The 14,530-nt window shown below is 38.3% G+C and overlaps 1 protein-coding gene across 1 annotated transcript in view; it reads left to right on the forward strand.

Moving 5' to 3' along the window:
• Positions 1-244: 244 nt before the first annotated feature.
• Positions 245-14,530, forward strand: part of LOC120542468 (electrogenic sodium bicarbonate cotransporter 1-like) — a 42,801-nt gene continuing 28,515 nt past the window's right edge. Inside the window, exons 1-4 of the mRNA XM_039774967.1 lie at positions 245-560; positions 9,733-9,893; positions 10,076-10,228; positions 12,531-12,592. Of these exons, the coding sequence (XP_039630901.1) occupies positions 298-560; positions 9,733-9,893; positions 10,076-10,228; positions 12,531-12,592 (639 nt within the window). The 5' untranslated portion in view covers positions 245-297. The remainder of the gene's footprint in view (positions 561-9,732; positions 9,894-10,075; positions 10,229-12,530; positions 12,593-14,530) is intronic.

Below are 14,530 nucleotides of genomic sequence, written 5' to 3' on the forward strand. Positions count from 1 at the left end.
CCATTAGGCTGCACCATATACTCACTGCCTAAGACCCCATTTATGCGCTCATATCTGACTTGATGACAACCACCTGCTTAGATTCCAGATGGGACTGCTCCATACTGGCGAGATGCAGCCTCTGCCACTTCGCCTGCATTGCTACATCTCCAGGATGCCTCCTCCTTCTGTATGTTTAGTAAACTTAATGTCATGTGAGTGCTCCTGTCTGGATTCAGCTGGCGAAGCCTCCTAAAAAGATGAGCACGGCCTCTTGGTGGCACACACTCCTGTGGTCTGGTGAGCCAAGTACATCTCATGACCTTCAAGGAGAAGGCTGTACTGCCCATGGTGGTGACGAGCACATCTCTCCGAGGCTGCGGGGAGCACGAGAGGACGGCCGACCAGCGCCCTACATGCTCTGTGACCATTTCTCAGGTAGCAAGCAGAAGCATCTTTTCTTCAACGTTGCCCCCAGTGGCTGTAACTTACTACGAAGCTCCACTGGCACCCCTCTTCACCCAGCTGAGTGAACTGTGGCAGGAGGATGAGGACAATGTCATGTGGAAGGAGACAGCCAGGTAAGTTTATCTTATGAAAGAGAACCAGATGGGGTGAGGCCTCTGAGACACAATGCGGGGTTACGCAAAGCCATGAGCTATGAAGCGGTTAGAAAGTTCTAGCTGTGCTCTTTAAGAAAGCCCTATTTAAAAACTGAGCATCTCACCTTACTTATGTCTTTTGGCTGTCTAAAGGCCGTGCAGTGCTCCTACAAGTCTCTAGTCCAGGATAGGAAGATAGAGTTTATGTTTATGTTGCCTTAATTATTTAATTAATGAAATAATTAGAAAAACTAAACTGTCTTAACCACTTCTTAGCATTGATATTACAAATGTGGCCGGAGTGCCAAGGAGGACCCAACAACCTCCTTTACACAAGTGTTTTACTATAAGCTATTATGGAAGTCGACCAGGACCTCGTGTGTGCTTTCAGATCTGTCACAATGACCAGTTCTCTCTTTCTCTGGACTAGTGCTTCTCAATTTCAGTTCTGAGGACCCTTGTGGATGCATGTATTCATCCCAACCAGCTTCTGCTTTTAATTGGATTTGGACTTTAATTAAGCAAGCTGTTAGTTCTCTGATTTCATTTGTATTATTCCTGAATTTACAAACTGAACATGCTATATACTTACAGAATGAAGCAAGGATTTGTGTTAAATTGGAAAGAATGCATTCTTTAAAATTTTTAATTTTTTGTTAATTTTTTTATGTTCTGCATATGCCCTATTCCATTTTGTTTGCATTCTTGTTTTCTCCGCTCATTGTTTATTGTCAGTAATCAAATATAATTAAAAGATCAAACGCCACAGAAAAAGTGATTTAAAAAGAAAATGAAAACGAAGTTAAGCATTGAAGGGTACAGTATAACAAACAATACTGGTGTTTTTTATAAATGCAAATGTGACAGGTGTCTGGTCACCATACAGGTAATCTAACCTAGACACCATTTAAATATCCGACTACGCCACCCAGTTTTATTAAGAGACTGGGAACTCCTGAAATTTACCAATAATAGCACACAGGTTTCTTTAAATTGGGCGGTGAGTAAACACACAATGAAAGACACAACAGTAATTTCAGGAAAACCAACAGTAACTTAACTATTACATCAGACAATAATAAGTACATTAAAAAGATAAATGAACATAAACAAAATCTAACAATATTAGTTTCGAAATTCCCTTTTTTAAAAAAAGGAAAGCACACAGTACACTCTAAAAGTCTGTTAAAAAACAAGAATTGGAGGATACAACCTTTAGTGGTACAGAGTCCAGTTTGCGCACTGTGTTAACCCAACACTTAGTCATTCAACTGTCCACGGATGCACTCTGTTCAATGGACACTCCTTTCCCAACAGAAGTTGTGTCAAATTGTTGAATCCCTGTCAGCATCTCTTCGTCGTTCCCTTTTTTTCCACTCTGGGCTCCTTGTGTTGCTGTGACCTAGGCACGTCTTATTCCTCGTCTGCCAGCTTAGCTTGGTCCTTTCATGAGCTTCTCTCTCTCGCTGGACCCACAATCGGCGTCTCCTTGTGGAGCTGTCTCTTCCTCCCTGGAAGTATTGCTGTCCTTGTGCCTCTCGTCATGCCAGCCACGTACCCTTGTTAGCCTGCGAGCCCCGGTGCTCTTTCCGAGTGTCTTGGCAGTGTTCTCAGTGGACTGTCCCACCTTTTGCCTTCTCCTGGCCAGAGCTTAAATCTCCTTCAGTCCCTGCAATTATAAGTTCTGGACAATCAGATTAAACAATGCCACATCTAAATTTCCTGGGTTTAACAAATAATGAAAATACAAGTTAACAAAATGTATTGTTACAGATACAGAGTACCGATCTGCTGTTTAGAAACCAATATTGTCAAACATGTTAATTGCCAAGTCAAGTAAATACAGATGTCCTCCAAGGAAGGAGCAGTTCTGTTATCACAACTTTGTATTCTTTGTAATATCAACCAGCCAAAAACTTCAAAGTGGTGACTCTTTTGCAAGACAGTAAATACCAATATCTTGTAGACAGCCATCACAATAATCAGTTACAGGATAACCCAGGAAATTTGCCTTGGGTGCCTTTTGCCTGTTCATCTGCTGGGCTTTAAATGTAATATTTGCATGTTTCTTTTCCTAAGAGTGAAATGGAATGACCCAGTGTACAAAAATGTCCCCCTCTGACATCAATCTCACACTACTGCACTTTTCCTAATGCAAAATAACAGAACAAATCTGGCAGCTTATTAAACAATGAGATCAATTAAAATGAAAAATGAATTATTGACTGTGAATTTGATTGAAACCACCAGGGCCCTCAGGACTGAGCTCGAGAACCACTGCTCTACTATCTAGTCCAGGAGTTTCCAAACCTTTTTATGCAAACGCCACACAAAAAGTTGCACCACCAGGTTATGTACCCCCACTAAAATAAATCCAATGCTACGAAGCTGGGCATAATTTTGGATGTGGGTTCTGTTATGAGTGCTCACATGACATTATTATGGGTAATAGCAGACACTATTGACACCTATGTGATCAAATATCATGCAATATCTCCAGGGAGGGATTTTCATCGTCTTTTCTTGGCATACTACCTCCAGGAATTGAAAAGTTTTGAAATGCCACTATTTGTTTGGTCTTAAATTGTTAAGCACTGAACTCGTTACTACACACAAGTAAAGGTGATAGTTCTAGAATCCTGCCTCCCTAATATTCATCCATCATCCAACCTGCTATATCCAAACTACAGGGTCATGGGGGTCTGCTGCAGCCAATCCCAGCCAACATAGGGCACAAGGCCTGAAACAAACCCCAGGCAGGATGCCAGCCCACCGCAGGACACACACACACCAAGGACAATTTAGGATTGCCAATGCACCTAACCTTCATGTCTTTGGATTGTGGGAGGAAACCCACGCAGACACAGGGAGAACATGCAAACTCCACGCAGGGAGGACCCGGGAAGTGAACCCAGGTCTCCTAACTATGAGGCAGCAGCGCTACCACTGCGCCACCATACTGCCCTCCCTAATATTGCAATAGGGAATTTTAACAAGGGATTATTATTAGTTTTTGTGTGGGTCTGTATTTTTTATTTTCCTAGAATATGCAATTTTTTTTAATGAATTGGTTTTAATGTAAAAACAGTTCTGTGATTTGATGCGGAACTTAAAGATGTTTACATTTACAAAGGTATACAATTATATATAAATCTGGGTTCAAATGAAGGAGAAAAATCATACACAAGTTACATAAAACTTGTGATGAAAAAAGGAGACTGAGTTCTGCTTTTATCTTCGGTCAATTTCTAGATTTATTCTTCAAGAAAAGACAAAGTTTCGAGAACATCAGAAACTCTGTGTGAAACAAATTATTTCTACTTGCAGATTAGTATTAATAACACTAAAATGAATTGTTAGAAATGCATATCATTATTGATAATTATTATTTTTCTTTCTTCCTCAATGTCTGTTCTTCTGCATTAGTCTTCTAATTTCTAAACCTGCTCCGAAAATGATGATATTCCAAACAAGTTTGCCAAAACACTAAATATTGTATCATTGAGAAAGAAGCTCTGCAGGCCCAGGCTGCTTGTATCCGGTTTGCTCCAGGCATACAGTGAAATTAAAGCGGTACAACTAAAATGCTGCCTAGTACGGAGACTTGTGTTTGGGTGCTGTGTAACTGACGAGGGCTTTTAAGGCATATTCATGACCAAACTTTAATTTTGTGCTTCCTCCTGTAATATCCTACCGAGGCTCCAAAATGTATTAGTTGCAACATAATACCCCGGACTCTAAAGTAGCTTTTCCACTGAATGCTCCCTTCAATTATCAGTCTGTTTGAAGAGCCCACTTTCACAATAAAAAAAAAAAAATAAAAATAAATAAATAAAATAATAATAATAAACTTTATTTAACACCCCAACAGGACAGCTTTATAACTAAAGATAACCCAACTGTTCTTAAAATATTCAGTTTTGTAGGTAAGACTTTTGTTAAAAAGCTAATGCTGGCATTTATTATTACATCCAAGTATCTTTTAGCAGTGACATCTACCAATTGTCTTATCTCAATAAATGAGTGTATGTTAGTATAGTAAATGTGTATATATTTATATATATTTATATATATATATATATATATATATATATATATATATATATATATATATATTAGGCCTGGGAAAGTTAATGCGTTAATTCTTGCGATTAATATGGTCTGTTTAACACAATAAAAAATATTCTCGTATCCAGGGATTGCAAAGAAGTAAACGCCTATGGCAGTGCTGTGGTCAGGGCGACATTTTCGTGCATTTTTTTTTCAGCATTACGAATCAATAGTTCAAGTGAGTTAGGTGTTTACCTAAAGAATTACATACATATCCAGTAGGCCTACCATTAATATAATATTAATTTAAAGTGTTAATATTTCATATTACACGGTTCACAACGATATGCCACGTGCCAATACTTTGCACTGTTGTTTGTTTCATTGATTCATACATACTGACATGGGTGCAGGAGCATGAGAGGAAAAGGTGGTGAGTTGGGGGGTTTACTACAGTCCAGGTGCAATTAAAGTTAGGTTCAAAAATAAAGGTAAAAATTGCGCATTGTCTTTTTTTCATTTTATATTTCTGTAAGAAGATTGAATCAACATCATATCACATAATTGCTAAATAAAGTATCTTTGAGTGGCACTAAAACTAAAATAAGTATCCAGTATCTCTCTGTTTAACTCGCCAGTCAGCCATACAGTTTGCAGTGCTGACCGTCATAAAATAATGATAAAATTCTACAAGATAGAAGTGCAATGATTATTCTTACTCATGTTCAAGTTTTCAGTATCTTCACTAATTTATGTAAAGATGTTTATGCAACATAACCCTCCAGGTAATACATGGTATCAATTTTTAAGTGAGATAAAAGCCATAGAGATCTTTTTTAGCGCGCCAGCAGCAATGGTGTAGGTAGAGCAGTGTTTTCCAAACGTTTTCTGTGGTGGCACACTTTTCGTTACCCCAAAAAACGCAAGGCACACCTCAATTCTATCAAATCACAAAAGCATTAAATCTATACGTGTGCTAAACTGTCCGAAGGGGAGGGGGCAATTAAATCCGTCTTCAGCAGTCCACTCAAAGTCAACAGTCATTTGGATCATTAAATTTTTACTTTGACACATCTTTGTCTCGTATGTTATGCCAATTTGATAATTAATGCACTGGCCTCTTACTGCCTTCTTTTCAACTTGCTTTTTGGGAAGGCATTCAAATTCAGGCTTTACTGTACTTGCTCAATTAGTATTTTGTTAAAAGTTCAGGTTTTAGGTCATTGTTTAAGTTTAAACTGTTTTTTAAATACTTTTGTATTCATTTTACATAAAATATATGATTCAATGTGTGTTCACTTCATGATTAATGCATTGACTTTATAATTGCATAGTGTTAGATGCAATTAATTGCTATTAATTTAATATATTTATGAGTTTAACTCATTTTTTTAATTGATTCCCATCCCTAATATAATATACACACATAAAGTTCAATGTCACACTTTTGTCTTCAGCAACTAGGTGTTATCAGGATGACTGAATCTCTCTTACTTCAGTTATTCCACTTACTGCACCACTGCCTGTCAGTCTTAAATCACCAATAGGTAGTTTCTGCTCTGACTTCATGTATTGGGGTGAATTTACTTCAGAAGAGACCATTCTCTTATGCCCAGGGTAGACAGGTTTGGGGGAATCTTCACATCTTGGGGGGAAATAAGGGCCAAGGGGGAAAAAAAGGGAATTATGGGGGTATAATCTGGGGGTAATACTTAAAAATAAGACATTTATTTTCATGTCACTTTTCTATGGAAAGAAGATTTAATCCCTTACATGTTTTCTCATCCCCAAATGAACGATGAAAGCAAAGTCATCAATAATGAACATACTGAGCCTTGCAACAGCTTCCTGTCATTGCTCTGCCCACTCGTCTCAAAGCTCAGGTACTATTGGTTAGATGGCAGAGTGATTTGGGATTGGCAGCAATCTGACAGTAGCATTCTCATCCTGCCGCAGCCTATACTCCTGTACATTTTTAAAGCTTTACTAACAAGATTCAGAGTTCCAGCTACTCACATAAGCACATCTTAGACTGTGAAGTTGTAATCTTAGGTTTGCAAGATTAGAATTGCATATTTTGAGTATATTTGATAATAACAATTGCCATTTGTAATGACAGCTTTCAAATCACCAAGCTACAGCCAGAGGTTCAGCAATAAATGCAGTACAGAACAAGAGTTTTTAGGAAGTGTCTATCATTTAAATGATTACCTTTGCTTTTCTAAATTTTTCAGGCCTGTAATTGAAACTTTGATTGCATATTATATTTCGGGATAAGCAACATCATGACTTATTCATTTTAAAATGAAACCATCTGCTCATGTCAGAACATAAAACTCTGCCTTTACACATTAAGGGTGCTGCTTCTATCTATCCATCCATTTCCTAACCTGCTTAACCATGGCATGGTCATAGGACAACCGGAGCCTATCCCACCAATCGTCTGGCGTAAGGTAGAGACAGGTCCTGTACAGAACATTATTCCATCACTGGGTGAACAGATACACACATACACAGACCAATTTAGCAACACCAGTCCACCAGGCGTCCATGTTTTTGGGTTGTGTGTAGGATTATATGTAGTAAGTTAATCAAACTTTAACATCTCTAGCAATAACATTCACTGAGGCATGATTGTTTATCAAGTGACGCATTTCAACCCATTTTGGATAACACAGGGTGATCATCATTTGTAAATATACTCCACGTAGTACAAAAATATGGCATTCTTTTGCAGAAGGCATAAAGGAATGTATGTGAATGTTGGAAATTATTTACTATACTTTAAAATATTTTAGTACAACTTTAGACTAAGCTAGTTAATTACTGTAACTAGCTTGGCAAAATAATGTACTTGTACAAGTGACAAGATATTTATCCCTTTTTTAAAATTTGATATCACACTGTTGACATTTCATATGAGAGCTTAAACGCTAGTATTTATGAATTTTAAACTCTGACATCATATTTTGTCATTTTTTCATATCGTGTTTACGAAATTTAATATCATGCTTATAAATTTTGATATCACACTTAAAATTTGAAATCATTCTTTTAAAATTTGATATTGAGATTTTGAAATCCTCAAACTTAATATCAGATTTCAAAAGCACAATGTCAAATTTCAAAAGCTTGATATCAAATTCAAATTTCAAAAGCATGATATCAGACATTCTGTGGTGGGCTGGCGCCCTGCCCAGGGTTTGTTTCCTGCCTTGCGCCCTGTGTTGGCTGGGATTGGCTCCAGCAGACCCCCCGTGACCCTGTAGTTAAGACATAGCGGGTTGGATAATGGATGGATGGATGGATGGATATCAGACATTAAAAACTTGATATCAAATTTCAAAGCCTCAATATCATATTTTAAAAGCATAATATCAAATTAAAAAAAAATTATATATAATTTCAAAAGCTTAATAACAAATTTCAAAAGTGTGATATGAAATTTTATAAGCCTGATATCAAATTTCATAAAAAGGAAAGTGGACTAAATGTTATTACGGCATGCCATAATATAGTAGTACTTAAGCTCTCTTTTTAGGAGTTAAGTTTGAAAAGCACAATATAAAATTTCAAAAACTAAAAGCGTAATCTCAGATTTTAAAATCTTGAAATAATACTTCAAAAGTTCAATATCAAATTTCAAAAACTGGATATCAAATTTCAAAAACGTGATATCAAATTTTAAAAGCTTGATATCAAATTTAAAACCAATGATATCAGCATTGTAACTGCTGATATCAAGGAAGATGGATAAAATGTTAAAATGTCCTGCTATAGCTAACATGCCCTCAGTGAAAATGGCGTCAGACACTGAGACATGTCCTCGCGCGCTCTTGGCACACTCTAGGTTTTCGCCACACGCTCCACACTGAAGTTTAAGTACGCAGCAATGTGGTCACATGCTGTATGTATCCAAAAATTATGAATTTCAAGGAGGGGCTGGTTATGTGAAAACCAGTATTATAAATAAAGGAGTAAATATAACAGAACAGGTCAACAAAGCGCAAGATAGACCTTCACCATGTAGGTCCACCCTCTCACAAGAATATTACAATAGTTCTTCCTTCACTGCTGCTGGACACTCCATCTTATCCTTTTTTCCTCTTAAAGCCAGTAGTAATTGTCTCACTTCTTATGCTGTGACATTGATAAATATACTGATATACTGATCAAAAACTGTGCCCTGTAACTGACTAGGAGAATATTAATGCGAATGTACAAATGTGTTTCAGTTGCATAGCTTCCATTTTGAAATTGGCTGGAGCGATGAACTCATCTATAACTACATTGATTCAGGACTACTTTCATAGAACAATTGCATAACATTTTCAGCTTTGTTTATTTAAAACTACATGAGACAATTTAAAGAAATTTTTTAAAAACTAGAATTGGATTTTTTTATGAATGCCAATCTCACAGGACTGCAGGGGCCCCATATGCACAACTTGATCGCTCCCAGTTTGTATACCATTGCTCTATTCTGTTTTTATGCCTGTCTAGGTCTGACTTTTCAAATTAAGATTTCCTCATAGATTTGCATCTAAAACTGATTTGAAGTAAATCAGTTGAGAGCACTTTAGTAGTTTAGATGGCTGATGAGGGAATATGCTACCTTAGCATCAATGGGTTGAAGTTATCTTCTTGTGTTCCTCAGTGGAAGTGTTTATCTTGTAGCCTGCATGAAAATTCAGTCATATGCAGTATACTGAAATTCAACAGGATGATGCTATGAATATACAGTATGTATGGCCTATTGATTTCATCTGAAAGCAGGAATGGTGTGATGATATTATTAGATGCAGGAGTCCTGGACCATCTATTCAGAAGCCAGACCACCCCCTATACACTTTTATTTGATTTATGTATTTATGTTAATCATCAGTTGTCATTCATTTGAGCTGTGAAAAACTTCAAGGGGACCAAAGAACTTGCCTTCAGTCCACAAAAAGCTTTAGAATCTAAAACTCTGCACTCTGAATTTCTTTTCTTTGTTGTCGCTTTAATGAACCAAACAGACTTTGAGTTGACACAAGAAGTAAGTCATCCACATGGAGCTGAGATCACCAGTCTCAAGGCTGAACTTCTCTTCATTTTGCAGGTGGATCAAGTTCGAGGAGAAAGTGGAAGACGGAGGCGAACGTTGGAGCCGGCCTCACGTTACCACGTTCTCACTGCACAGTGTATTTGAGTTTCGTACCTGCATTATGCGGGGTGCAGTGCTTCTGGATATAGAGGCTAGCAACTTGAAGCAGCTTGTGGGTGAGTACTTCTGGCTGTTACCTCTTAAGGGCGCCCTCCTTAGCTCAGCTTGATGAGAACTGGATGTGCATTGGAGGCTTGCACTATACCTCTTGTCAGGCAAGAGTTGCCTGCTTTTGGCACTACCTGTTGTCAGCCTCTGGACACTGTCTGTTCCACCTAAATGCTTTCCTTCATTGTAGAAACCCTGACCAGCATAACATTGGCCAGCTGCTGCCTGAATCCCAGCCTGCAGGAAAAAATTGAATTTGTTCTTTTACAAGAACATTGGCATCAGTCAAAGATGAGTCGGCTGAGGACTGTGAAAGGATTCGGACGGAGACTGTCTCGGCCAGGTTAGACATTTTTGGCTAAAATGCATTTATGTAGAGTTAAGTGTGGAATGGGAGTATGGCACTAACAGGAAGGGAAGAGTATCGGTACTTTTGAGGAAGGGAAACAAGTTTGATATGGAAACTAGGGGTTTTTGGGGGGAACATTAGTGCATGGGTCCTGCAGAAAAAGAAGAGAAGTATGGAGAAGTACTGTATATACAGAAAAATGTCACTATTTTCATAAGGAACATTTAGGGAGACGGATAGTATAGCTCCAAGTGGCATTTAGATGATGGGGCAGAATAGGCGTGCATATATGGGTTACAGATACGGGGGGAAGTTCAAACAGGACTCGTTATTGGTATCAGAGACATTTTTGGATGGCTATGACTGGGACATAGAGAATAAAAATTGAGTGGATGCAGACAGTATTTGCAGGAAGAGGCCATTTAAAAAAGTTGGTGTTATGTGTGGCAATGGCAGTATGAATACAGTGACATTTAAATGGTAGGTATTTTGGTAAATCCCTTCATTGGCCTAATCATAAACGGTCCTTTAAAGAAGACTGTAGAGCCATGGAGTGAGGAGCTGGAAACAGACCTGAGTGAAGCAGAATGCTGGTATCAAAATGAACAGCAAGTGGGCACCATCAATTTAGTGGTACCACTGTGTTTTTAGGTCTTCACACTAGACAATCTTCTGATTAGACAGTAGCTTACAACTGTAAAGGAATCATTTGCTGTACTGGGCTTCTTGTTTTGTATCTTTGCTTTTCAATTCACAGTGATTTTTTTCTTAACAAGCACATGGCTTGCTTTATTCTGTTCAGTTTGAGTCAGGCCACATTTTTCTGAAATTTTTTGAAAAAGGAGAAACTTTCGATCAGCAGTCACTAGCTTGAATGACATGTATTAATTTCATCTTTTGTCAGGGAATCTATTTTATATAGTGCCTCATAGACAAGCACATCATTATGACACTTTGCAACACAAACAGTAGTACAGTTTAAAGTAGAATAACAGCGTAGACCGCAAGATCTTCGATACATTGAATAAAGAAACTTTGAAAAGCCTCCAAAAATGATTATACAGTAGTAAAGACCTGCCTACATGGACAGAAACAAAATTGCTAGACTTTATAAAAACTATAGAATAGGTAACAAGGACAAAATAAGGCATCCCAGGCTTGAAGGGGCTGCCAGTTGTTAGACTGGCTGCAATGAAAACTTGTCACCATAGCTCTCCACAGCCAAGTGTACTCATCTCTAATCTAGAAGGGAGTTTGCTTGTCTGTGTGTTTATGAAAACGTGTGTGACTTCTTGGTAATCTTGTAGAGATTAGGGAAATTTACTAGGAGCTGTCTATAATGTGCTGAGGTCTGGGAGGGAGGCTTCTTTAATTTTATAAGGTGCGTGCATGTCTAATTCTGTACAATGCTAAACAGATATACTCCACCAGAAAAAGTTAGTCATATTGAGTTTTTTGTCCTCATATTCTTTATTTTATATAGTATCTTTTCTTAGTTAACATTATCACAAAGCCTTTATAACGCAATATTTATGGAGAACTGATTAGCATTCGGGCAGCATGGTGGCGCAGTGGTAGTGCTGCTGCCTCGCAGTTAGGAGACCTGGGTTCGCTTCCCGGTCCTCCCTGCGTGGAGTTTGCATGTTCTCCCCGTGTCTGCGTGGGTTTCCTCCCGCAGTCCAAAGACATGCAGGTTAGGTGGATTGGCAATTCTAAATTTGGCCGCTGGGTGTGTTTGTGTGTGTCCTGCGGTGGGTTGGCACCCAGCACAGGATTGGTTTCTGCCTTGTGCCCTGGGATTGGCTCCAGCAGACCTCTGTGACCCTGTGTTTGGATTCAGCGGGTTGGAAAATGGATGGATGGATGGATTATTAGCATTCCATGATGGGCATTCTAAAAATTCAAGCAGACAAATGTATAACACAAACTGTGATTAATAACTAATATCTAGTAATGGTACATTGGATAGTGCTGCCAATTCACAGGTCCAGCATCCTGACCATGCCTATTCACAGTGTATGTAGAGTTTACAAATAATTCTCACTTTGTCTGTGTGGGTGTACATCACAAAGACATGCTGCTTAAGTTTATTGGATATTCCAAATTGGGTCAAGTATGAGGACCATTACTGCAATGTCCTGGACTGATTCCCCCTTTCTGTCCATTGTTGTTGGCATAAACTCCTGCCCCTAGCAATCCCCAGTTAGAATAAGTGGCTTGGTAAATGTAATATTGATAACTTTTAAGATTCACCTTATAATGCTGGTAACAGATGACACTTGTCTTTCTGATACAGGTAAGGAAGTGCCGATTCCCCAGGAAGAAAATAACTTACTGAATTCTCCAACGAAAAAGCAGGTAATCGTTTACTGTACATGCTTCCTTCTAAAGATGAGGAGATGTTACTGCCCTGAACTTATAATACAACATGTTGAAGCCTACTTAATCGATTTCAGAGTTGAAGTGTCTGGAAAACATCATGACTTTCAGACTTAAATTAGGAAATATTCTGAGACAATACTGCCATCTGCATGTCTGTGAGTGAAAGACGCCTGTTTGATATTGCCAGTACTTTGAGATCCTGGATGGTCAATGGTTTTTATTTGCAATTGTTTCATAATTAGAAGGCAGGTATATCTGTTATTAAAATATATCAGTTTATTTCATTGACCACTCTCATTTTGCCACATCAGACATTCCTAATATTGTTAATTTTCATTTTCTGAAAACACAAACTCCGTTGTGAAATGAACTACATTAGGTTTTTTCAGTCTTTCAATATATTGACATGGAAAAGAATAGTAGCTGAGCATGTTAAGAAGCACCATATGATTAAAGAACTCCTACAGAAAAGGTTTCATACAGCATGAATGAGTCACATGATTGAGTTTCACAAGAGGGTAATACATGATAAAGGAAATTCACAGTGATGGTATACCAGACACCCAAGTGAGTTTTATACTTGGGTGGGGGTGTCATACGAGCTTTACTAAATGTGGAAGTCTTGCTTCTGAGTTGGCATCTACAGAGCCATGGCTTGCATAAATAAAATGAACTCAGACAAACAGTACCAAACAGCAGAGTGACTTTCACCTGTGGAGAGATGATGTTTTGTTAAACGATTGTCACAAAGTAAGGGAGTTTCACCTCTGAAAGTGTTTACAGATTGAGGAGGCTTCAGAGGTTTAGCAATGTGTAGCCAAATGTGTGAGACAGCGGCTGTGTGTCATATGCATCAAAAAAAAAACTCACATGGCAGAGATAACAACATTTCCTAGATCAGCGGTTCTCAAAGTTTTGTATTTTCTACCTGGAATAATTCTGCGTCCCCTGCATAATATAAGATAGATGAGAATAACCCATGATACAACTAACAACGGTATGATAATCGTGCGGTGTCGCGGTATCCTATCGTTTTTACTTCCATAAGATTTGCATGTGTTCGGCTAACTTCGATGAAATATTTGCATTTTTTTTTTTAAAGTGGTTTAATAACTGTTAAAATGCCTTGTGTTGTTTTTTATAGTAATTCTAATCCCCAAAACAAAGAATTAATTATTTATTCTTATTTAATCATTTTTTATGTAAAGAAACGATTAAATATGTTTTAATGCTTAAAAATTTCGTAAACGAGGACACCAATGAAGTCAATCTGTGCGAGGCAAACGTATTTTCATCCGACAAATATTATACCGCTGTTAGTTGTATCATGAAAATAATCCATCCATCCATCCATTATCCAACCCGCTATATCCTAATTACAGGGTCACGGGGGTCTGCTGGAGCCAATCCCGGGAACCGCTGTCCTAGATCATGGATGACTCGCTGTTGTATTATTTTCACAAAAACAAGGTAGAAAAATTCTGAATTGGGTGTCATGGAGTGGAGAGCAGTGACTCATTGAACCAGTGGGAGGAGTAGTTTCAGGTGACATCAATGACTTCTCAAGATCTGGAAGAGTAAATACTTGATCCTGCATCTCTAGTTCTTTGCTATCAAAGATTTCCAAATGAGCAACAATGATTGGAGTAGGATTCTAAAATGGCCTGAAAGTGGATGCAGGGGAAACATCTGAGGGCCTGTGGTGTGTGGTATGTCAGTGTTATTTTGCACAAACAAAAGCTAAGAAAGATCTGCTTCCAAGATGGAGTGATAGGGCTAGGTGTAAAGATCCATCCATCCCTTATCCAACCCGCTACATCCTAACTACAGGGTCACGGTGCTGGAGCCAATCACAGCCAACATGGGGTGCAAGGCAGGAAACAAACCCCGAGCAGAGTGCCAGCCCACCGCAGT

Source organism: Polypterus senegalus, chromosome 13 (assembly GCF_016835505.1).
Source record: "Polypterus senegalus isolate Bchr_013 chromosome 13, ASM1683550v1, whole genome shotgun sequence".
In the NCBI taxonomy this organism is placed as follows: Eukaryota; Metazoa; Chordata; class Cladistia; order Polypteriformes; family Polypteridae; genus Polypterus; species Polypterus senegalus.